General features: G+C 46.3%; 1 protein-coding gene across 1 annotated transcript in view; it reads left to right on the forward strand.

The window, feature by feature from the left end:
* Window positions 1–219: 219 nt before the first annotated feature.
* Window positions 220–25,943, forward strand: part of LOC144771920 (augurin-like) — an 81,984-nt gene continuing 56,260 nt past the window's right edge. Inside the window, exon 1 of the mRNA XM_078656157.1 lies at window positions 220–448. Coding sequence (XP_078512283.1) covers window positions 223–448 — 226 coding nt within the window. The 5' untranslated portion in view covers window positions 220–222. The remainder of the gene's footprint in view (window positions 449–25,943) is intronic.

Below are 25,943 nucleotides of genomic sequence, written 5' to 3' on the forward strand. Positions count from 1 at the left end.
TGAAAATTCAAGCCCGGGTGCCAATAGCTCCAGGGCCCGAGGAATTCCGTGCAAACATAGAGACGTGTTTCATACGTGCAAACGTTACTCTGGAAAGAAATACAGTGCTTCTTTGACAAAATACAGCCGAAGGCAACTCCTGAGGACATCTTTTAAATGTCTCATAAAACATGAGAAGAGTTCCTGACGGGCCAGACACACTTTGCAGTTTGTTTCCAGTGGATGGATGCTCAGCGCCAGCTGGTTTGCTTCGGGTTTCTAAGTTGCATTCCATTGCTTGTGTCAGCTCGCGCGCATCCACGAGAGCTTTCTCCAGAACAGAAGATGGCCTCGCGCAGCAGCAGCACGCTCCACCAGGGCTCGGCCAGTACCGCCAGGTGGTGGTGCCCGCGTGGGCTCTCCCTGGCAGCATTCACCCTCCTCGTGGCCCTCATCTGCCTCTGCCCAGGTGAGCAGAAAATCCCAAATGCGCATGCGTGATTTTAACTCTCTTAATATTGTATAAAGGATGTAATCTTAATATTATATAAAGGATGTAAAATGTCTGAGGAACTTCCTCGTTTAGTGTTTAATGGGCAGAAGAATTTCCGTCTATGGAGAAATGTGGAGGAATTCCGACTCCACCGCTATTTCGACGTATTTTATTTATTTTTGTATATATATATATATATATATTTTAATAAGCTGGTGAATCTATCATTGGTCGAACGTCTTTGGGGAAAAACACTCAGCAATTATATAAATGCCTACTACTTCTGGTGGAATTTCAAACAGCAAATTGTGTAAAATGGGAAAACAGTTCAAACAGGGAATCTATTGTCAATGCCAACGTATCTGTTAATAGCTGGTGGCGTTCTTAGTATATTAGGAACATCAATTCCCTTTTATTTAAAGTCTTCCGCCATATGCATTAGAGTCTTTCGTTGAGTTTAGGCTGACAGATGAGTTGGTGAACCAGACACCCAGTATTGGACAGCTCAAGACGTTTTAAGGCATGGGCAAAGTGAGCAATTGCGCAGGTCGCCCAACTTCTGCCCTCCCCTCCCCCCACCCACACATAGGCAAAAAAAGAATTAGTCAAAACAGTCAGAAGGATCTCTCTCCCTTTCTCCCTCCCTCTGTGTTTCGCCCTCCGTGGCTCTCCTCTCTCTCTTTCTCTCACTCTCCCCTGTTTCTTCATTTCCTCCTCTTGATGCTTCCCTCTGTCTCTCTCTATTACCAGGGTCTGATTGGAATCACAATTCAGCCGGGGCATTCTCCAAAAAGTGTTCGGCATCTCCGGATCATGCCCTTTCATGAAAATGAAACACCATTTGGCTTGTCTCATTTTTCGAGATATGTGTAGTAAAAGAAGCATTTTAAAGCTAACAGTCAGTAACGTTGGTGAAAAGTATAATGAGCACTGCTTTTTGTCCCGGCAGGGGAGGTGAAATAAAATGAAATAAAATAAAATGGCCCAAGGGCCACAACATCTGTCTTGGCTAACGTTGCCACCTGTCTGGTTAATTTATAAGCATACGTGGTATTTTAAAGTCCCGGACCGTACGAAAATGAAGAAAAGCACCCAAAACTGGTATTTTTCATTCGATCAGTATGTACCTGAAATTGTAACCGTTAAAATGAGTTCTAAAGCTGCCCGAATTGTCCATGACGGATAGGTAAAGCCATGGTAAAAGGGACTATATAAAGAGTCCTCTTTGATTATCATGTTCTGAGCTTTGCAGAAAAAATGAACAAATAGACGTTTTTATTTTTTATTATAACTTTAAATAGTGTGACCACATCCCAAGGGGGTTCGAGCAGTTTACATGATCACCAGTTTCATTACACAAGCTGATATACATTTTTAGGTCTCGGCAACGAGAACTATTGTCGCCGAGTAAGCTCGCAAGGGAGTACAGAGCGGTGCACGAGCCGACCAGGGTCTGTGGACGCGCACACACAAAGGCAGGCAGGCACACACCAGACACACAGACAGACAGACAGACAGACACGCACGCACACACACACACGCACACGCACACACACACTCCCTCTCTGCCGCCCCCCTCTACCCCCACTCACTGGGCTCTTTCCCTCTGCAGCGGGTCAGTCACGGCAGCAGGCAGGCTCGGTGTCTTCTCCGGCGATCTTCAGCTGATGTGCACGCTCTCGCTGCGTCTCCTGCGCCCACCACGCTGTTTCGCGCCCGTTGATCCTCAGCTTGTGATTACTACTCCTTCTAACCCGGATTCTAAATTACTATTTCTTGGTTCTCTAACTCCACTCTGTTGATTCGTAACAAACTGACATTCAGCACATTTCACAGTCTCGCTTTTGCTTCTCATAAATACAATAAGATTATTTTAAGCAATGTCTACCCTTCTTTTGGTTCTGTGCCTATTATGCTTCGGACTATAGAGTTTTAGAAAGTGTGGTGGAAGATTCCATGATATCAGTGGTGTGCACAGTGCAGAGTGAGTGTGCAGAGTGCAGAGTAGTGAGTGCAGAGTAGTGAGTGCAGAGTAGTGAGTGCAGAGTAGTGAGTGCAGAGTAGTGAGTACAGAGTGTGAGTGCAGAGTTAGTGGGCAGAGTGAGTGGGCAGAGAGAGTGTGCAGAGAGTGTGCAGAGTAGTGAGTGCAGAGGAGTGAGTGCAGAGGAGTGAGTGCGCAGAGGAGTGAGTGCGCAGAGTAGTGAGTGCGCAGAGTAGTGAGTGCAGAGTAGTGAGTAGTGAGTAGTGAGTGCAGAGTAGTGAGTAGTGAGTGCAGAGTAGTGAGTGCAGAGTGCAGAGTAGTGAGTGCAGAGTAGTGAGTGCAGAGTAGTGAGTGCAGAGTAGTGAGTGCAGAGTAGTGAGTAGTGAGTGCAGAGTAGTGAGGAGTAGTGAGTAGTGAGTGCAGAGTAGTGAGTAGTGAGTGCAGAGTAGTGAGTAGTGAGTGCAGAGTAGTGAGTAGTGAGTGCAGAGTAGTGAGTGCAGAGTAGTGAGTGCAGAGTAGTGAGTGCAGAGTGCAGAGTAGTGAGTGCAGAGTAGTGAGTAGTGAGTGCAGAGTAGTGAGTGCAGAGTAGTGAGTGCAGAGTGCAGAGTAGTGAGTGCAGAGTAGTGAGTGCAGAATGCAGAGTAGTGAGTGCAGAGTAGTGAGTAGTGAGTGCAGAGTAGTGAGTAGTGAGTGCAGAGTAGTGAGTGCAGAGTAGTGAGTAGTGAGTGCAGAGTAGTGAGTAGTGAGTGCAGAGTAGTGAGTGCAGAGTAGTGAGTGCAGAGTGCAGAGTAGTGAGTGCAGAGTAGTGAGTAGTGAGTGCAGAGTAGTGAGTAGTGAGTGCAGAGTAGTGAGTGTAGAGTAGTGAGTGCAGAGTGCAGAGTAGTGAGTGCAGAGTAGTGAGTGCAGAATGCAGAGTAGTGAGTGCAGAGTAGTGAGTAGTGAGTGCAGAGTAGTGAGTAGTGAGTGCAGAGTAGTGAGTGCAGAGTAGTGAGTGCAGAGTAGTGAGTAGTGAGTAGTGAGTGCAGAGTAGTGAGTGCAGAGTAGTGAGTGCAGAGTAGTGAGTAGTGAGTGCAGAGTAGTGAGTGCAGATTAGTGAGTAGTGAGTGCAGAGTAGTGAGTGCAGAGTAGTGAGTGCAAAGTAGTGAGTGCAGAGTAGTGAGTGCAGAGTGCAGAGTAGTGAGTGCAGAGTAGTGAGTAGTGAGTGCAGAGTAGTGAGTAGTGAGTGCAGAGTAGTGAGTAGTGAGTGCAGAGTAGTGAGTGCAGAGTAGTGAGTAGTGAGTGCAGAGTAGTGAGTAGTGAGTGCAGAGTAGTGAGTGCAGAGTAGTGAGTAGTGAGTGCAGAGTAGTGAGTAGTGAGTGCAGAGTAGTGAGTAGTGAGTGCAGAGTAGTGAGTAGTGAGTAGTGAGTGCAGAGTAGTGAGTGCAGAGTAGTGAGTGCAGTGTAGTGAGTAGTGAGTGCAGAGTAGTGAGTGCAGAGTAGTGAGTGCAGAGTGCAGAGTAGTGAGTGCAGAGTAGTGAGTGCAGAGTAGTGAGTAGTGAGTGCAGAGTAGTGAGTGCAGAGTAGTGAGTGCAGAGTGCAGAGTAGTGAGTGCAGAGTAGTGAGTGCAGAATGCAGAGTAGTGAGTGCAGAGTAGTGAGTGCAGAGTAGTGAGTGCAGAGTAGTGAGTGCAGAGTAGTGAGTAGTGAGTGCAGAGTAGTGAGTGTAGAGTAGTGAGTGCAGAGTAGTGAGTAGTGAGTGCAGAGTAGTGAGTGCAGATTAGTGAGTAGTGAGTGCAGAGTAGTGAGTAGTGAGTGCAGAGTAGTGAGTAGTGAGTGCAGAGTAGTGAGTGCAGAGTAGTGAGTGCAGAGTAGTGAGTAGTGAGTGCAGAGTAGTGAGTGCTGAGTAGTGAGTAGTGAGTGCAGAGTAGTGAGTAGTGAGTGCAGAGTGCAGAGTAGTGAGTGCAGAGTAGTGAGTTCAGAGTGCAGAGTAGTGAGTGCAGAGTAGTGAGTGCAGAGTAGTGAGTGCAGAGTGCAGAGTGCAGAGTAGTGAGTGCAGAGTGCAGAGTAGTGAGTGCAGAGTAGTGAGTGCAGAGTAGTGAGTGCAGAGTAGTGAGTGCAGAGTGCAGTGCAGTGCATGTATGTGCAGTGCAGGTGAGTGCAGTGCAGTGCAGGTGAGTGCAGTGCAGGTGAGTGCAGTGCAGGTGAGTGCAGTGCAGTGCAGGTGAGTGCAGTGCAGTGCAGGTGAGTGCAGTGCAGGTGAGTGCAGTGCAGGTGAGTGCAGTGCAGTGGAGTGCAGGTGAGTGCAGTGCAGTGCAGGTGAGTGCAGTGCAGATCAGAGCAGTGCAGGTGAGTGCAGTGCAGGTGAGTGCAGTGCAGGTGAGTGCAGTGCAGTGGAGTGCAGGCGAGTGCAGTGGAGTGCATGCGAGTGCAGTGCAGTGGAGTGCATGCGAGTGCAGTGCAGGTGAGTGCAGTGCAGGTGAGTGCAGTGCAGTGCAGGTGAGTGCAGTGCAGGTGAGTGCAGTGCAGGTGAGTGCAGTGCAGGTGAGTGCAGTGCAGGTGAGTGCAGTGCAGGTGAGTGCAGTGCAAGTCAGTGCAGGTGAGTGCAGTGCAGGTGAGTGCAGTGCAGTGCAGTGCAGGTCAGTGCAGTGCAGGTGAGTGCAGTGCAGGTGAGTGCAGTGCAGGTGAGTGCAGTGCAGGTGAGTGCAGTGCAGGTGAGTGCAGTGCAGGTGAGTGCAGTGCAGTGCAGGTGAGTGCAGTGCAGGTGAGTGCAGTGCAGTGCAGGTGAGTGCAGTGCAGTGCAGGTGAGTGCAGTGCAGTGCAGGTGAGTGCAGTGCAGTGCAGGTGAGTGCAGTGCAGATCAGAGCAGTGCAGGTGAGTGCAGTGCAGGTGAGTGCAGTGCAGGTGAGTGCAGTGCAGTGGAGTGCAGGCGAGTGCAGTGGAGTGCAGGCGAGTGCAGTGCAGTGGAGTGCATGCGAGTGCAGTGCAGGTGAGTGCAGTGCAGTGCAGGTGAGTGCAGTGCAGGTGAGTGCAGTGCAGTGCAGTGCAGGTGAGTGCAGTGCAGGTGAGTGCAGTGCAGGTGAGTGCAGTGCAGGTGAGTGCAGTGCAGGTGAGTGCAGTGCAGTGCAGGTGAGTGCAGTGCAGGTGAGTGCAGTGCAGGTGAGTGCAGTGCAGGTGAGTGCAGTGCAGGTCAGTGCAGTGCAGTGCAGGTGAGTGCAGTGCAGGTGAGTGCAGTGCAGGTGAGTGCAGTGCAGGTGAGTGCAGTGCCGGCGAGTGCAGTGCAGTGCAGGTGAGTGCAGTGCAGGTGTGTGCAGTGCAGGTGAGTGCAGTGCAGTGCAGGTGAGTGCAGTGCAGGTGAGTGCAGTGCAGTGCAGGTGAGTGCAGTGCAGTGCAGGTGAGTGCAGTGCAGTGCAGTGCAGGTGAGTGCAGTGCAGGTGAGTGCAGTGCAGTGCAGGTGAGTGCAGTGCAGGTGAGTGCAGTGCGTGCAGTGCAGGTGAGTGCAGTGCAGGTGAGTGCAGTGCAGGTGAGTGCAGTGCGTGCAGTGCAGGTCAGTGCAGGTGAGTGCAGTGCAGGTGAGTGCAGTGCAGGTGAGTGCAGTGCAGGTGAGTGCAGTGCAGGTGAGTGCAGTGCAGGCGAGTGCAGTGCAGGCGAGTGCAGTACAGTGCAGGTGAGTGCAGTGCAGGTGAGTGCAGTGCAGGTGAGTGCAGTGTGTGCAGTGCAGGTGAGTGCAGTGCAGGTGAGTGCAGTGCAGTGCAGGTGAGTGCAGTGCAGGTGAGTGCAGTGCAGTGCAGGTGAGTGCAGTGCAGTGCAGGTGAGTGCAGTACAGTGCAGGTGAGTGCAGTGCAGGTGAGTGCAGTGCAGGTGAGTGCAGTGCAGGTGAGTGCAGGTGAGTGAAGTGCAGTGCAGGTGAGTGAAGTGCAGTGCAGGTGAGTGCAGTGCAGGTGAGTGCAGTGCAGGTGAGTGCAGTGCAGGTGAGTGCAGTGCAGTGCAAGTGAGTGCAGTGCAGGTGAGTGCAGGTGAGTGCAGTGCAGTGCAGGTGAGTACAGTGCAGGTGAGTGCAATGCAGGTGAGTGCAGGTGAGTGCAGTGCAGTGCAGGTGAGTGCAGTGCAGGTGAGTGCAGGTGAGTGCAGTGCAGGTGAGTGCAGTGCAGGTGAGTGCAGTGCAGTGCAGGTGAGTGCAGTGCAGGTGAGTGCAGGTGAGTGCAGTGCAGGTGAGTGCAGTGCAGTGCAGGTGAGTGCAGTGCAGTGCAGGTGAGTGCAGTGCAGGTGAGTGCAGTGCAGGTGAGTGCAGTTGAGTGCAGTGCAGTGCAGTGCAGTTGAGTGCAGTGCAGGTGAGTGCAGTGCAATGCTGGTGAGTGCAGTTGAGTGCAGTGCAGGTGAGTGCAGTTGAGTGCAGAGTGGTGTGTATTGACAATGTAAATGACAATGCCATTTATTTATGATTGAAAGAAAAAAAAATGTCATGAGCAATGCCAATAGCTCTACCTTTAATGATGCCGAGACCATTGCATTGTAAATGCTTGTTTTATTTTAGGCATGGGGTGATTGATTGTCCGGAATCACAGGATCTTGAGAGGACACTGAGACTTGAACCTAGTGCCCCAATTTCAAAGTCGGCAGCTTTTACCCTAAGACCACATCCTCTCTGTGTTTTTGTTTGTAAAAGGTGGCCTCACAGGGAGGCATATGGAAACATGCACTCCCCTCCACCAAGTCCTGAAAGACACTGGGGCTGAGGTGATGACACCTGGCTCCCAGCTAGGCCTCTTTTCTTATTTCCCACTCCCCAGCCCATGGCAGCCTCAGTGCGATGGCCATGTAGGGAAGAGGTCAGGAAAAACACATAGCTGCTGCTGCTCTAGCAATGGGAGGAAGGAAAAAAACACACAAATGATGGCCGTAACTCAGAAGAAATCAAACAATCACCTCCAGTCACAGATCTGGATTAAATCCATAATTTTTTGGTCACCATGCCACCATTTTGGACGCAGCAATATGTAAATCAGTCTTGACCCTGCTCCCCATTGGAACCGTCCAGCCTGAACTTCCATGCCAGATCCTTCCTGGACCAGAAACAAGCACTCTGTGACCGGTTTCGGGGGATCACCTCTCATTAGCAAGGCTAGCTTGAATCCAGTGGTATAGCGAGCACACTGGTTCACACTAGAATGGTGTGGTGAGCAAATAAACTATGGATTTAACACAGATCTGTGACTGGAGTGAATGTTTGTTTTATTAAGCGTTCCATCCATCATATGTGTATTATAAACTGCCATGTAGACCTGGCAAGTTCACCTACTTGCCAGGCCCAAACATTCTCTTTTTCTACGTGTAAGGCACACCTAAGGTAGGCCCTGGGTAGCCCCATGGGCAAGCTGCAATGTACTTAAAAGGTAGGACTTGTACTTTGAAGTTTTACATGTCTTCGAAATGAAAACCTGCAAAATGTGTTTTTCACTACAGCAAGGCCTGTCTCTCCCATAGGATGGCATTGGAACTGCCTTGTAACACTTTACACGTTTATCTTCCAACGGGGAGCAGATAGAAAACTGAAGTTTGGTGTCTCTGGACAGTTAAAAAATACACCTTTTAATGAAGTTGGTTTTTAAATTGCAGGTCTAAAAATGCCACTTTTACAAAGTTTCCATTTTCTTACATTAACCATTTTGTGCTCTGCCTGTCCCTAGAATACATGCCTTGGTCGGATAACAGTTGGGCTTTGTGAGTTTACTATAGACAGTAACACACAAAGGGAGCTGAGGTGTGCCCTGCGTGTCCTGGTGGCCCATTACAAGGCCGATAGGTCTTTCTGACCTAGGGTGGTGAGAGGAGTTGGCACTTGCAACTGAATAGGGCTTCGCCTGTCCCCACACAAAGAGCTGCATACCACCCCTGTAGTGTGTCTGGAGCCAGGGCCAGGAAGGGTAGGGTACTGTGCACTTCAAAGACCATGCTTTGAAGTCTCCCTACTTCAAAGGCTAAAATGGGTATAAGTACTGGACCTCTGATGCCATATACTTAGAACACTTCTGGACTGAGGACATTTTGCCAGGAGGAAGAGCTGTTGTACTGTTAGGAGGGACTGCCATTTTGCTGCTTGCTTTGCTGTGTTGGCCTGCTGTCTGCTACTTCTTGCCTGCTTTCTAGGGTTCTCAAAGGCCTTGACTGAGCTTGTCTCCTGTTGCTGAAGTCTCAGGGGCATCACAGACTTCACCTGCCTCTTGTTACCAGCACCTGGGCTCCTCTGCTGTGAGTTCTGACCTGCCAAGTGGTTCTAAATCCAGTCGTGGGCCTTGGAGGTGATTCTGGTGCTGCAACCAAGAAATCAATGCAGAGACTGCAAAGTGTCAATTCGGAACTGGGGCATCCCTGTGAAACAGATACATTGCCGCAGCCTGCACCGATGCCGTGGACACCGCTCACTGAGTGTGCGATGCAACAACTTCGACTTTCAATGCAGCCCAACTTAGCCAACGCAGTGCCTCCTGCAGACCTGCTGCAGCAGGAGTCTCTAGTACTGCCTCACCAAAGTCTGTGATGCACCAAGAAAACTCCCACGCATCCCCGGCCCTGCGTAGCTTTCGACCGACACTTCACCTTCAGCCCAGTGGTTTGACTTTGACGTCATGGAATTGATGCACCACGCTCTTGACATCGACGCACCATCAACACCGCTTCACCTTCACAAACTAAAGGCCTCACACCAGCAACCACTGCATCACCTCCTCTGTACAACGCATCGTCTCGGAGCAGCAAAGCTTCAACGGCCCTGCACTGCTTTTAGGAACCGAAGCATCACCTGCATACTTGATGCCTCACCTCCTCTGCGCGACAAATCTTCTTTGATTTCCGATGCATCAAAGGTACTTTAGGCGGTCTGCGTGATTCCTGTATCTGGCCCACGCTCCATCACAGTCAGACTGAACTTTTGGATTCATCCCAGTCAAGCGTGACCAGATAACCGCAGTTGGAGCTGTAGACTTCCTCGCACTGCATTTTAATTTAATCTTTAAACATTCATATCTTGACTTGTGTATGTTGGATTTTTGTAGTTTTGGCCTTGTTTTACTCACATAAATATTGGCTATTTTCTGAAACTAGTGTGGAGTACTTTTTTGCTGTTTTTAATGTGTTACTGTGTGTGTATGCACACATAAGTTACCCATTGCCTATAGTTTAGCCTGACTGCTCTAAGCCAAGCCACCAGAGGGTGAGCACAGGTAAACAGTTAGTGTGTACTACACTTACCGTGACTAGAGTGTGGGTCCTACTTGGACAGGGTGCATACCTCTGCCAACTAGACACACCATTACTAACAAGGGAGAAAATGTTTGGGAATTTGGGGAGATTTTAAATGTTAAATAGTGCATGTATATGCACATCATGTTTCATTATGGATATTTCCAAGAAACACTATGTATTTATAAGTTTGTAACTCAAGGGTAAACCAATGAAAATGTAAAACTAGAAATGTACTGGTCAGGGGTGTGTGGCCTAGGAAGGTGGCGGACAGGACGTGCTCTTAGGGAGCTCCGTCTCCCCACAGACTAATCCTCCAATAATCCTGCCTAATCAGACTCAGTCACACTGTATTCATCCCAGTGCTTACTTCTGGGTAGTCTGGAGGTTCGGTGTGGAGGGCTTTGTTCAGCTCGAAACGACATCTGCCACTTTCAGTGTCCGTGAGGTGTTGGGCCTACTTTAATGAGAGGTCTCGTGATCAGCGGTCTTGGCCCTGTCTGCAGCACTAAGAGTTGCCGGCTCCTGGCTGCCGGGTAGAGGTGACCCGCAGGCTCCTTGCATGCCGCCGACCTGCTGGGAAGCAGCCGCACCCCATATTCAGACCAGCGGGATCCAGATCCCACAGAGCAGGGAGTGGTGAGAGGGGCACGTGGCTCGACGCAGCCTGGTGCGGCCTGGCCCCTGATGGCTGGACGGAGCTGAGGTGCTGGCAGCACAGGAGGATGTATTCATTGGCCTCTCGATTGGAGTGGGGCCTAACAGGGGGTGAAGGACTGGTGTTGCGTCCCCCTGGTCATGAGAGGCGCCGGTGGCTGCCTGGGGGACCGCCGAATCTGCAGCAGAGACCTCCTCTTTCCAGTTCCAAAGGACAGCAGTGCACTGGCCTGTTGTGGCGGCTGCGAAGAGATGAGGAGTGGTACAGAGTGCCATAGGATCTGTGAATTGATAACCCCCCTGGATGATTGGAGCAGAGGTACTAGGGGGGGCATCTGGGCCTTCGTAGAAGCCCTGGAGTGCTAACCATGCTGCAATAGAGGCAGTGTTCCCTGAGGATTGACTATCGGTTGCAAGTGCCCTGGGAAAAGTGCTGTGAAGGACACCTGGGGGCCGCTGTTGTTCCTGCCATTGCGGGGCCCCATGCCTGGGACTGGAGTGTTGATGGGAGCCGGTGGATGCATGATCCTTGTGAGGTAATACCCAGCCTGACTGTGATCTCGAGGTCAGTATCGCTGGTAGTTCTGAGCACCTACACAAATGCACCTGGGCCCAGTAGGGGGCCTCTTCTGGAGGCTTAGTCACTGACTTGCTCTTTCATCTGCTGTCCACTCTGGTACCCCAATGATCTTGCAGGGGGACTTTACTCAGCCTCCTTCTTGGACTGACGCCTCCCTACTTGAAGCACAGTTACCTGACCAACTGGGCTTACCTTGTTATGCAGGCCAATGACTTCGGCACTAACATGGGGCGAGACAGATCGCAGTATCAGGCTCAAGGTAACACCATCACCCAATATACCACTACGCGCCAGCAGCCTCACATGATCACTCAGCATGGTAAGGTGGCCACGCCAAAACAGTCTCCGGCATGTGAGGCAGAACCATCCAGGGCAGCTTGACCGGCAGCCATTCAGGGCCCTGGGGAAGCCCTTGAGGGACAAATAGCAGGTGTATCCATGGGAATCAACTCTTACCTGCTGATCTCCACAAGATAGCAGGCAAGGTAGACAACGCAGAATCCAATATCAAAACCTTGCAATCGGAGGTCCGTCAATTTAAGCAAAAGGTGTCATGAATGTCAGTTTTCACAAATTCGCTCAAAAACAGAGTTGAAGATGCCAAATGTCACTCATTACGAAACAATTTAAGACTCTTGGGAATTCCTGAATGGGTAGAGGGTGCATTTGAGGAGACCTTTCTTAAAGAACGGGTACGGGACACTCTGCGTCCTAGGGCCTCTCAGACGTTTTGTGGTGGAGAGGGCACACCACGCATTGAACCCCTATCCGCTGCTGGGAGGCCTGCCCAGGGCCCTCATTGCCAGAATTATGTACTACTGTGACAGAAACGTTATCCTTAGGGCCACCAGGGAACGTTTATTCCTGGAATTTAAGAATCACAACATCCCCATATACCCGGACTACAATCATAAGGTTCAGAAGAGGCTCAAGTCATTTCTTGCTATGAAAAAGAAGGTCTTGGAGATGAACCTTAAGTATATGCCGTCAAATCCTGCAACGCTCCGAGTCATTGCCACTGGTAAATAACACTTCTTTGAGCCCCCGAGGAGGTATGGTCCTGGTTGGATTTATCTTCTTCCATTCCAGCATGACTGCTGATTGATGTTGGACCCCTACCATGAAGATATTGGAAGGGTCTCGAATGGATGCCCTCAGAGTGGAAATAGTGGCTGGCGGGAGCCACAGAGGTTCGGTGCATTGTGGTCAGAGAGGATGGCACCACAGACTCTGCTGCAGAAGATCAACCCTTGGTTTCCAAGACTTTTATCAACGTGAGACCTGTTAAAGGTGGTGCCCTTGGCTCTCCCCCACGAACCACTGGCATTTTACCCAATACTGTGAAATCCTGATTTGGGGAGTTTCTCCATTACCTAATGGACATGAACCTTGTTGGTACTGCACATTAGTCTTGATCAACTTACTCCCCCAGCCAAGGGGGTGTCAGCTCTCTTACACCTAGTTATTTTGGCGTAGGCAATGGGATGGAGATGTGCCAACACCTAGCCATGGACTCAGGTATGATGGATATTGGATTGGAACCTGCTAATGACTGCCCCCTGTGCCTCGGTGTGGGGGGGTACACTATCACTGAGTTGGGCGGATGGGATGATACACCCCTGATTTTTTGAATCGGTGGGAGGGAGACTTCCGAAGGTAGGACATCTATCCCTCTTGCCCCTTTTTCTTTCTCTTTTTTTTCTTTCCCTTAAAGGTGCCACTCATTGGTGTCTGTTGGGGATTCGGGGCATAGAAGTGTCCCTCCATTGGCACATTGATCTGGTTGGACTTGTATGCAAAGGTAGTTTGGTTATACCTGTTCAGGGTGGTAGTGGGGGTGTTGTTATTGTTTTTTAATCTTGTCCTTCAGGTTTATCCCATCAGGTTGCAGGGAGGAGCATCTTGATTCACACTCACACTTACATTTGCCACGGTCAGTCCTGATGCTTACAAGTTGATATCTTGGAATGTGAGGGGTCTGGGTACCTACACGCAAAGATATAGAGTGTTTTCCTTCCTGCAGCGGAATGCTGTCCAGATCGCATATCTACAGAATCCCATCTCTCTGACTCAGAACCCAGTACATTTGGTAGGTTGTGGAAGGGGCAGCTTTACTTTGCTAATTACTAAACATATGCCAGAGTGATCCTTGTATGGATAGCACCAGTTGTTCCTTTTGATCTGAGGTGTATGGAGGTCGAAATTGAGGGGAGTTACTCACTCACTGCTACAAGGAAGACTTGATGAGGTAGACGTATCCATTGTGAACACTTAAGCACCCAACACAGATGATAGGCAATGTTTCCCCAAGATTCAGGATGTCCTCACACTGGCCATAGAGGGATTGGTGGTTTGGACTGTTGATTTCAACTGTGTTGATTTCAACTGTGTTGTGGATGGTGGTCTGGACAGACACCCTCCTCGGCTGACCACTAAACCCAGGATGAGTGTCTCCCTGCAGGAGGTAGTCGTTAATCTGGGCTCTGCGACATATGAAGGGCAACTCACCACGATGTGAAGGAGTTCACTTGCTACTCCTCAACTCACAACACATACAGATGATTGGACTGTACACTGATCTCGGACTCCCTGGGGGGAGGGTGTGCTCGGTGGCCCTTTTCTCTCAGTATTTCTCCAATAACACCACATTACCCCTTAGAGTTCAGCTGGGGGAGTATGTCCTGCTCACGTCTGGGATGGAGACGTACCGCTGAGACCCTCCAGGATGCAGAAGGTTGGGAGACTATTGTGAAGGCAGTCTCAGACTATTTCAAGGTGAACTGGTCCTGCAGCCTACATTGTATGACCGAATTGGAGGCGAAGAAGACAGTGATCTGGTAGCATTGTGTGGGGCTCTCTTGTGGGTAAGGTGAATGTTCTGAATTGGGACATTTAGAACAGTTGAAACAAGTTGGCACCTCCAAGCGCTGGGACAAACGGGATGTTCTGCAACATGTCGAGGAAGTGAGGAATAGACTGGTGAAATATACCCTCAAATCATATTGCCAGTTCCTCTACAGGGAGGGCGACACTTCAGGGCATCTGTTGGCCTGGCTCCTTAGAAGGGAGTCTCCTCAACCCCCTGTATTCCAGCTCACAGACTCTATCTGAAGAGATGTGCCCACACAATGGGGATTGTCAAAACCTCCAGGGTCCATCTGGAGGGTGTCTACCATAGTCCTCGTTGACCCTCCCCATACCACGTCATCACTTTCCTGAATCTCTTACACCTGCCCCGATTGGACGACAGGGCAGTCATGGATTTAGATGTCGATCTCACTTTAGAGGAGATCCATGTGGCAGTGCAGTAGCTCCCCTGTGACAAGATGCTGGACACCCATGGCCTTCCTGCAGAGTTTTACCAGGCTTTTTCCCCCTTCCCTTACCCGGCAACTATTGGAAGTATACCTGGAAGCCAACAGCGATGTGTCCTACCAGAATCTATGTGGGAGCACTACATCTCCTTGATGCTCAAACATGGGTGTGACAGTTTGAATCCCTACTCTTGTAGACCTTTGTCCATGACTAATACTGACACTAAAATCCTTTGCAAAGCTCTCACTCTCAGGCTGTGCCTTGCCATTCAGCAATTAGGCCACAAAGATCAATGTGGATTCATTTCTGGTCATAATGCCACCATGGACCTATGTAGGTGGACTTGCACAAGGTGGATGGTAGGGAGGACTAACTCGTCATTATCTCCGTAGATATTGCTAAAGCCTTCTACACTGTGGAATGGCCATAACTAATGCAGGTGTTGAGGGCCATGGGGATTTGCCCTTGATTTTGTTCCTGGGTGCAGATATTATGCAGGCGGCCTGATGCCAGGATGTGAGTGGAAAAAATTATGTTCAGAGAGCTGGCCTATTTACAAGGGAATGTGGCAGGGTTGCTCCCATCCCCTCTTCTTTTTGCCCTTGCTCTGGAACCCATGGCCATCTGGATTTGACAATAGACTGCGCCCTGAGGGATCACCGTGGTGGACACCAATCATATTCTGTCCCTGTATGTAGACAACACTCTCTTTTACTTGTCTATGCCAAGACACTCGCTTCCCCGGTTGCTGGATCTTTAAGACAGGTTCGGGGAGGTTTAGGGCATTTAGATCAATTATCAGAAGTCCTTGCACTTCCCATTGGGAGCACAATGGTCTCAAGACCCTGCAACCTTACTGGCCCTCCCTATACGATGGGAGACTGACAGATTGTGTTACTTGGACATGATGGTGGCGCACACTCCTCAGACACTTTTACAATACAATATCCTCAGAATCATCAAAGGCCTTCACTCATCCATTCAATTTTGGAATACACTTCCACTCTCCCTCATGGAACATGCATCTATATCAAACATGGGCCTTCTGCCGCGGTGGCTTTACTACATCCACCACTTATTCACCCGTATCCCCTCAGCCGTCTTTTGGCAGCTGAACGCCCTGATCTCTTTTCTGATATGAGCGAGGGGACACTCCTGTGTTGCTAGGAACAATCTGTTTTGCATGCTGGTGGAGGGGGGATTGGCAGTACCTAACCTGGAACACGGCTGCCTGGCTTTACAGTTACAACATGTAATGCAATGTCTAATGGAAGGGGATACTTGAGAGAAGAAATTGCCATGGGACAACCCTTGTGCCTTCTCATTACCCCAGATACCGATCGCAAGGGGGAGGGGGGATGTTTAGGGGCCATTTCTGGTGAAATAGCATAACATGTATTTGTAAAGTTCACATTCACCCGTAGGCATCTTGGCGCTGAATAACAGAAAGTTATTGTTACCCAACTCAATGGTACTCATTTTATCAACCTCAGAAGGATGAAAGGCTCAGTGGACCCGTTGGGATTTGAACCTGTGACCATGAGATCAAACACAGGCCCCTACAGTTGTTGCATTAGTCCACTAAGCCACCAGACCCGGCCTCTAAAATACACTGCACTGCTGTAGGAACACACAGTTAAATTGATATTCAAGATGTCCCCCTTTGCCAGGGAGTTTACTTTCTGGGACATCCTAGCGTTTAGGGCACTCCCAATTTGAGTGGACATGACCCAACGGCAGTATGATGGGCACAAAACTCTAGAGGATCTATTCCCTAATGAAGAATTCATATCCTTTGAAGCTACTCATGATGCGTTTAATCTGAGAACAGGACACTTCCTACAACATTCCATCCTCTTGGGTATTACTAGAGGCATCTGGACCTCTTAACCAGCACCTCACACACTTCACACACCTTTCAGGCCCTACTGGAGATGGGATGAGGGCGACACATGGTCACGCACTTATAAAAGGCCATGTCAGTGGATAGATGGCCTGTTTCACCCCTCGCTAGAGCAGACTGGGTTGGAGAACTTGGGCTACAACTTGATGATATGCATTGGTCATGTATGTGTGGTCTGGTACAGTCTATTTCTAGCAAAGCCAGACTCAAACTTACACACTTTCACTTTTTACCCCGGACATACATAACACCATCCTTGCTACACAGAATAGACCCTTCCTGGGCCCAGCAATGCCACTATCCCACAGCATCATTTCTACACGTCACAAGGCATTGCCCATTGGTACATGCCTTTTAGGTGCAGTGGTAGCGATCCCCTGTCTGGTGGACATAATTACATGTATTTTGGGGGACATTTGCTGCAAAAAAGGACAGAAAAAGCCTTTCAAGTTTTTACATTTACTCCTCGTCCTTGCCAAACAGCGTGTTACAATCACCTAGATGGGCACAGTGAGCCCAGACTTGAGGCGCTGGGCGCATGATGTGGCTGAATGGGTGATAGAAGAGGGATTGAGATTGAAAAAATGCAGAACTGATGACAAACTGTGAGAGTAGCTTGATGTAAGCTGCTCATCTAGACCCCACTTGCTCATGCTGGACCTCAGGAGACGAGACTGGTATCTCCTCTATGCCAACATACAACTTTCAAACGTTGTATTGCTTGCTTATGGGAGTATAGCACTGGCTATTACTTGCTGTGTATTGCATACTTACACATTGTATTGTGGATCTGGGATTGCATTTCCCTGTGAATAGGTTTGAATTGCATATGTTTATTGATGACTCATTTTTCTTTTCTCTATTGATGCTACCAGTAACCAATAAAGAATGTTTTTAAAAAAAAGAAATGCATGGATATATTCACAAAGGTAACTTACACTTTCAGTAATTTACACATGTATGTTTGCTCTTACATTTTTGAGTAACTTTACTATGTGTTTTTTATCCTTTTTTGTATAATATTTTAATGGGTTTTTAGCACATCAAGACATGAATTACTATTCGATTTATATGATGCTTTATACTGATTTGCGGTCTTACGTTGCACTTTTATGGCTCTAATCAGCCGAATAAAGTTGATTTTGACTGACTATGAGTAACTTTACTACTTTTGGCTACACACAAATCGGAGTATAAAGTTACTCAACAGTGTAGACTTACATATCTGCATCCCTGTCAAGTTTACGAGTGTAAGCTACTACTGCCAAAATGAAACAATAGTAAGTCCAGCACCACACAAGGCCAACCACTAGTACTGCAGCACTTTTCCGTCGAAAATATTGGAAGATGGGATTTAAAATAAAACCCCTCAGGAAAAAAGCTTACTCTTTTGAGGGTGAGTGCAAGTCCTTCCCTGAACTCCATCCCTAAACCCCTCCTCACTCCTCCCTAAGCCCCTCCCATTTAGTAGTAAGTATGTCCCTTTTTCAAGCCAGTCGTGCTGGCCCCTCCCACCTTTACTAGTAAATCGTACATTTACATGTATGAGGAACTCCCCATAGAAAAGATAGGAAAGGTGGAGGTGAAGATATACACTCGTAGGTTTGCAGATAGCCTTTTGTAGTACATAAGTAGTAGTATTTTAGTACTACTAAATGTACTACGAAATGCAGTTTGTGAATAAGCCCTGTAGATGTTGTTAAAGATCATCCTGAAAGTAATTTAGAAAACACTGCTAATTCGAAATGTATTGATTGTGTGTAAACAGTATTATTTCTGTGTCAATGGACACCATTTGGGATTTAAGTGTCACAACAATTAAATTCCATCTTGTTCCACAATTTGATTTATGTTCTGACAATTTCTAAATGAACCAAAACTAGAGATAATAAATCTTGTCCTGCTCGTTTTCCTAAAAACGTTAAAAATCCACATTTTCAGAATCAAAAATTGACAAGTTTTAGTGTGACTTACTTCTCGACCTAGAAGCAATTGGTCGCATTTTGTAACTGATAATATATGTGTTAACTCTGCTTCCTTGCGACCTACCTCTTTTCCGTAATAAAGAAAACATGAGGCTACTGAATCTATGAAAATGCGGGGAAGGTTGTCTCCTTCCCTTGACAGACTGATTCACTTTAAGCTCCCCAGTAGACAAAATAAAATTCTACCAAGACAAATAGTTTTAGATCACACATGGACTAATACTTAGTACCAAGGCAAGGAAAACACGTCTCTTGCACTTATTAATCCACATGGATACTATCCGGAGAGCCAGTAGAAAATTAGTGAGATTAAAGTACTCATGGATAGTGGTTCAAAATGTCTCAAGCCAATGTCTCAAAACAGCAGCTCTGAGGCACAATTCGTATAAAAAAGGGATTAAAAATCAAAAGGAGTTAGCACGAGGGCAAAGTAGGAAAGTTTATTTTGCATCACAATTTTTTCTAAATCAATCCGTAATACAAAACAAGGCCTTTAGTCCAACTACTAGCTTATGCCAGTTGGTACAGATTGCTACATCGGCGGGTGCAACAGTGAGATCAAGCAGGATAGCCCGGAGAAATGTTGATTTTGCAGATGCAGCTAGATTATACCTGCTGCATTTTGAGAAACGAGTAGAAGCAGCACCCTGGAAGTGCAATAGAACAAAATTCAAGAGTCCAGAGAACACACTAGAGCCAAAATGACAATTCCTACAGTGAAAGAGAAATATTTCCTGTTTTTTATGAGATAAACGAGCTAAAATACTCTTGCACTTGACCAAAGCAAACAAGGTCTATGCAGTCACTTGATCCTTGGGTGGTTGAAAAATAAATGTGGTCCAGTAATCGTCAGAAAGGACAAAAGACTGCCTATTAAAAGATGTACATGCAACCTAAAAGATATCGAAGTAGAACACAAAAATTATGAGGTGCAACCCAATCATCAAAATAATTTACAATGGCCCATTTCAAGAGCGATTATATTCTGCAGTATCCGGTAAGCTCATTTTTTTTACATTTCAGATAGAGCGGTGAAATACTTCCTGATCAATTGGTGCACCCAATGCAATATTGTGTGCCAAATTCCAATATTTTAAGCCTTTGTCTTTTCACTCTTCCCTCTTGTCAGCTCAATGTAGTTTCCTAGGCTTCAGAGAGACAAATCCTTGCACCTAACCATTGTTCCCTCATTTCTTCTTTCATTTCTTCTCTAGTAGGATAGAACAGAATGTTATTTTTGACATATCTATTACACTATGCATTATATACGTTTGTTTTACTTTTAAATGATAAACTTTTCTATGCCTGCACCACCAAAGGTTTGTAATTAAGCTGGAGAAAGGTACAAGGAAACTTAAACATTTGGAAACTTAGAGGAAGCAGGCCAGGAAATTGACTAGCTGAGACTGATGACCCATATCAAGCATCAATATGTATTTATTAATGTCAAATACTAGTCACTCCCAGATTTGCAGACGACACACAACGGTTATTTTGCTTTTCAGGCTATGCCAATAAAACAGATCCTTTCATGAAGCTTTTGAACCCACCCCCACTTTTTACCTCACATAAATCACTGATCATCAGTAGGGTGTAGCCTGAGTAATTAAGCTATCATTGCATTGGACAATGGGAAATTGGCCATTGCTAGAGAATTCCTAGCCATTGACTATCTCATTCCAACCAGTATGTATACTAAAGGTCTATCAATGTGTGCCTTGATTGATATATAAAAGTAGTTTACTTGCCTGGCTGTCATGCGCTAAACACACAGTAAACCCAGCCTCAGAAGTTGCATGCAGACAGTGGGGGTCATTATCATGCACAGACGGGCAATGAAACATCCAGCTTGGCTTTGATATATGTAGTCATTCTCATTTGTGCTGCATTCTACAGACTAGCACTCTTCCACTAACAAAATTGCCCCAACTCACAATTGTTTCTACCGACAACTTTGATTGGGAAGGACTCTCCCCCACCCAAGGTTCCACCAAGTTGGAGTTACAACTGCACAGAATAAACAGAGGTTGAAAAAAGATGGGCAGGAACCCTCTCATAAATTGTCTTTATCATTATTATTTTGGGTAATTAAGTGTCGGGGATTGGCCTGTGTGAAGTCAGAGTGACTGCACGCCCCTCACACAGATATACTGGCACAACTCTGCTGTGAACAGAACAGCGATATGACAGAGTCTATTGTCTCACACACAGGTAAGTCATGACATTTTCCACATGAAAGAGAACAAAATGTGTGTGAAATAACAAGAGCTGAAAGGCATTGTGTAAATGTGCTATATCCTGTCTTCCGCTTAGGGAGGGGAAATACATTCTTCTGAGTGCACGAAGTGTGTACTGTATTGTAGCTCTGCGAGAATATGTTTTTAATGATCGCAATTGTACATATTTATAGCAAAAACCACAGTTTAATTGCTTTTCTACATTTTATTGATCTCCAAAGAATGAACATTTTACTTAGCCCTGCAGGGATTTAACCTTATGCTTTGTATGTTACATGCAGGTCTACATAGTGTTACATAACTACGTGAGTTATTTTACAAGGCTGCTTGCAAACTGGTAATAATGCTCGGATCTCTTAAAACAAATGGACAATCTATTAAACTCTCCTGGTAGGATCCAAACCTGTGATGGAAATGGAATTCTTAAATCTCAAACATCGGGCGTAATCATAATACAAACCCTGCCACCGACCTTAAATAATTGAAGTGGGGAGAAACCTAGTAGCAACCACTGATATACATTTCTATAACAGTGAAGACCAAGGGGACTGCACGGGAAATAACAAAGAGAGCTGTGGTGAATTTAAAGGGATTTAACAAATTTAGTCAGACTAGAAATTGTTAATCATTGTCAATCAATCAATCAATAAAAAAAGTTATTTGGTTATTCCGAACCATAAGTGCATTTAAAAAATATTAAAAATATACATTTTTCGCTGAATTCAATCTCTCATTAGTCATTGGATCTTCAGAATTTAAGAATCATTATTACAAACTCAAATGGTCCAAAAGCCAATATTTTAACATAAGATAAAACAGAACATTAACAATAACTACAAAAAGAATAGAGAATATACAAAAAGTTTGTTCCATGATGGAAACCTCAATAGTCTAAATTAAGCAGATATAGTTCGAGAAAGGGCATTTGGTTAGGCAAATAAGATTAGGTGTCAGCTTCAGAAAACAAAATAAAGGATTCTGATGACCGAATATGAATGTTTAGGAATAATGGGAGAATATGAATGTTTAGGCAGAAAGCCTTTGCACTAGGGCAGTGGAGATCAGTAAGAAAGATTTTCTCAGATCGAAGTCAGAAAGTATATCCCCTCTCTAATCTAAGGAATGGTCCATGCATGACTATTTCTTTGAATTGTTACACGCGACAGACTGTTGGAGGTGGTCAGCTCTTCCCATGAGTAGGTAGGTTGTCTGAAGATTTGCAAAAATGTACATATGTTCCTCTAAAAATGTACATTAATGGTTTATGATCTGTTTTTAAAGTAAATCTAGCTCCCCACAAGTAATGAACTTATATACTGCCACTACAAGCAATCATCTTTTTCTCAATTACCAAAGCAAGCACCAGTCTAACTTCACCATTTTGTTACTCCTTGAGTCAGGAGAGTACTAATCCCATGCTCACTTGAATGCACTGTCACACTTACTGGAACACCCGGCACACAGGAGTGGAGAATGAGAACGCTCAATATTCCCTCCAAAATGATTTCAAATATGTGCTTTCGTCCCCCCTCCAAATTAATTGCACCCTTTTTCCAACCACCTTGAATGAGGCTTCGCTAAGTATGCAAACTTTGGATTAAAATGTGGGTACATTTTACCAAAACTTGGAAATTACTCAGGGGCCTATTAGGATGGCGGACGGACCTGCGTCTGTCCGCCACCCCCGAGGTAGAGGGACCGTCCGCAGGGGCAGCGGCGGTCCCTCCGGTGCAATTAGGATGTGACCGCCACCCTGGCAGTCACATCCTGTATCTTTAACCTTGCGGCGGGTGCTGCTTGAAGCAGCTCCCGCCGCAAGGTTAAAAATGCATGTTTAACATTTACATGCACAAAGCGGCAGGCGTCGCGCAGTGCCTGCCACTTTGTGCATGTAAATGCTGGGGGATACCATAGGTACCCCCCATGTGCACCCCCACCCCCGACACCCTGGGGGCCAGCAACGGCCCCCAAACACCAAAGACCACATGCTTTTCCATGGCGGAGAAGCCATCGCGGAAAAGCATGGTTTCTGCCCCATCCTAATATGGCTGGCGGTGTCTGATAGACACTGCCACCATATTAGAGCTTTTCCGCCACGGTCGAAAGGCGACCGCGGCGGACGGTCTTCCCGTCCGCCGATGACCCCCTAACCATCCTAATCTGGCAGGGGGTCTTTGTAGGCACCGCAGCGGTGAATACACATCCTCCGGCCCGGCGGTGGCTTCCGCCGGCCCGGAGGATGCGGATTCACTATAATCCTAATCGGCCCCTAAGTTTGCTTCCTACCTTTGGTGGCTTGCACTTCTTCATCCCCTTCATGCAAGTTAGGTATAGGCTTAGTCTAAATCCCAGTGGCTGAAATGACATGCCCCCTAATGCAGTCCCGCAGTCTTACTAAAAGCACATATATACACATGCTTGTGACATAATTAAATCTGCATCGAGTCTCACCACAGAACCACGTCTTCACTCATCTATCCCTGTGGTGATCTTAGTCTACATTAAAGCTGGACACATAGCCTGTTCAAAATTGATGCCCTATGCGCAATCGCAGTGGCAGCGGGGCAAAGGTGATGTTCATTGTGAATGGACCCAGTGCTTGGTCTAAGGGTGGTAATATTTCACAGCACATAACAATGCAATATTGATGAGCAAGGCTACATATTCAAACAAAAAATAGCATATACATTACAATGTAATTAGGGATGTAAAGGGTAAGGAGGTATAAGATGTGATCAGTGATGTCATTAATGATGTAATCTGTGATGTCCTCTGTGACATCATGTGTAAGGTCATGAGCAGTGAATTAAGGGACAGTAATGGTTAACCGAAGTGGTACATCGGTGGACTAGCAGCTGAAAATCCCACCAATGAAGTCACTTTAACTGTAGCTAGGGATTATCATTGTTTTTTAAAGTTCTATGAGACACAGTAACCATATTTTATCTTTAATAAAGTTTGTTATTGCTTTCTGCATACAGCTTCCATATTTATAGAATGTAAATGTACTAGTCATATTTTTTAGTCTAGTCATATTTTTTAGTCATGTGCGGAAGTATCTGAGCATATTCTCTGGCCTACAGCCAGACACTGGGCCAGTGAACTAGTCATGTACTTTCTTCAGCCATGTGCTTTTTGCTCTGGGTGCAAGGACTGCCCTTTGTTAAGGACCAGTGCCAGACCTGATGCCAAGAAAGCTACAGTCTTTGGCCATGAGCAGTAGGGTGTGGGCACCAGCTACTATACCATCCAACTTGCTATACCTTGTATTGTATTGTATTAATATAGCATTTACTGTCCCTGATAAGGCATTGAAGGGCATTATGGTGAGTATCAAGATACTCGGGAATCCAAGGTGAGTAGTTAATCCATAGGTTATTTGTTATCAGTAGTTATTGGGATTAGCGCTAAACTCTCAAGAAACTTTTCCATGCATTTCCTCCAGTTTCAGTCTGGTAGCTTAATAGAAATTAGGTGTGCTCAATAGTGTGAATTCATGTAAATGGAAAGTGGGATGAGAAGATTCTGTTAGATTGCAAGGAAGGGTTACACAGGAGAGTTTGTGATTTAGGAGGAGAGGAGTGGTCAGTTTGCAGTAAAATAGCACAGCCTAAGGCAGGCAGGCATTTGATAGAGTATGTTACGCTCAGAGACTGTAAGGAATGACGAGGATGGAGGTTAAGGAGAGGGTCATTTAATAGAAATGAAGGAGACAGAATACTCGATAGATGTAATTCAAGATCAATTTTCATGCAGGGTTTTAGGAATATAGTGGGAGGAGAAATTTGAGATAGCAAGCAATATGTAATTTGAGGATGTAAAATCTGTAGGAAAAAAAGTTTGATGTTTGCCACCTATGGGCATCTGCTCTATGTTTTTACTTCTTTGTTTGTTCTGTTTGTCCAGTGATGGTGTTAAATAGTTTTTCCTTTAAAAAGTTACATTCACAGCACAGTTTATTCCTATTATTTTCGACTTTCTACTTCTAGAACTCTTCATAATGAAGCTAAGTAATGGAATATTGTGAATTGCTTTGTTGTCGGTATAGTGTTTGAGGATGTGAAATTGGGATCTTATAGAATGTGCACTTTCCCAAATTAGTAGACAGTTGTTATCCCAATTGTGGCATGCTGCTGCTGCTCCTTACTCGCTATGAACATTTACAATATATAGAAGCTATTGAAAATACAATCTCACAAACCACTTGAGGTAGATGTAAGTTTCTTGAGTGCATGCACAAAAAGAACAGGAAATATGCAGTTCCAAAAGTGTGAGAAACCCATCTCTTGTAAAGATCTATTCGCTCTACTCACCCATAGGACAGCCATCGATTTTGTATCCCTTACTCTCCTGGTGATTTATGTTGCAGGCATCTGCCTTGTTTTTTAGGCAAAATGAAACAATGTCATTACCTCCTTCAGAGTTGGAGTCACGTCTGTTGGCTATGCACCCTGAGATCTAGTTGCAGGGCATGATCTCTGACTAAGCCTTTTCCACCACCTGTGCCTCTTAGTCTGCTGGCAATGAGTTAATTGTGCAGGGTACAGCATGATGCTAGGTCCTGTACCAGATGCGTTGCCTTCAAACCTATTGTAACAAAGCCCTTCGTCTTCTGTAGGGGGTTCTGACGGCAACCCGTGTGCAACTGAACAAAGTGCTCTTGTTAAAGGATGTGCACAGATGTCTTCAGGTGCAGTGCCTAAAATCTGACCAGGCCCTGCCCAAGGCCCATCCCATCCAACCCAGCTGCGGACAATCTTCAGCTGTATACTACAGCCCCTAGGCAAATTGACTAAAGGGCTTGGAATATAACCAGGCCCTGAACAACACTCAGGTCCCCAGCGTTCACTCTGCAAGGTCTTTGATCATGCATAGTCTCATTGTGATTTCTGTGTTTCCATTTGTTCATAATCTGCCAAAGAATTAATGAATAAAAGATAAAAGTCCGTTTTTTAAAACTTTGTAAGTCAGTATCTTCCTCTGCAAATTCCCAACTGTGTCTGCAAATGTCTCAAAAATGTTTTTTTTTTTGGGGGGGGGGCATTTTCTACTCCTTTAGGACCCCTCAATCCTCCTGTAGTCATGAGATGCGCCCCATGGTTCCTTATATGACCCTTAACACTTTTTCCATGATGCTGGGTTTGATACCTGCCATCATATTATGGCCCCTGCTACAAAAAATGTCAGTTGCTCTCAGTTAATTAGATTGTCGAGATTCGTGAACCCCCCCCAAGGGTCTGCAAACTGATGAAAAGAATACAATATATTAACCCTTTGAAGCCCACTGACACATTTTCAACACAAATACATCAAAAGCTAGTGAATGTTTTTACATCAAACCACAAACAGGCCCTGTTCTGGGTATAGCTCAGATTTCATGCCAAGTCTGGTGTAATTTCATTCAGTAGATTTTGCTGGCCTAAAGAATCAGTTTGCATTTCCTAATTCTACTTCTCTTTTTGATTTATGAATGGTAGGATGTTTTCAGGAAACGTGGTCTTGTAAAAAGTTTGAAATGAAAAACGTTAAGTGCAATTATGCTAAAGAGGGTCTTTGTACTTTATTGAAATCAGCTATGGAATAGTCGCTTCTAGAGTGAT

Source organism: Lissotriton helveticus, chromosome 8 (genome assembly GCF_964261635.1).
Source record: "Lissotriton helveticus chromosome 8, aLisHel1.1, whole genome shotgun sequence".
NCBI classification, from domain to species: Eukaryota; Metazoa; Chordata; class Amphibia; order Caudata; family Salamandridae; genus Lissotriton; species Lissotriton helveticus.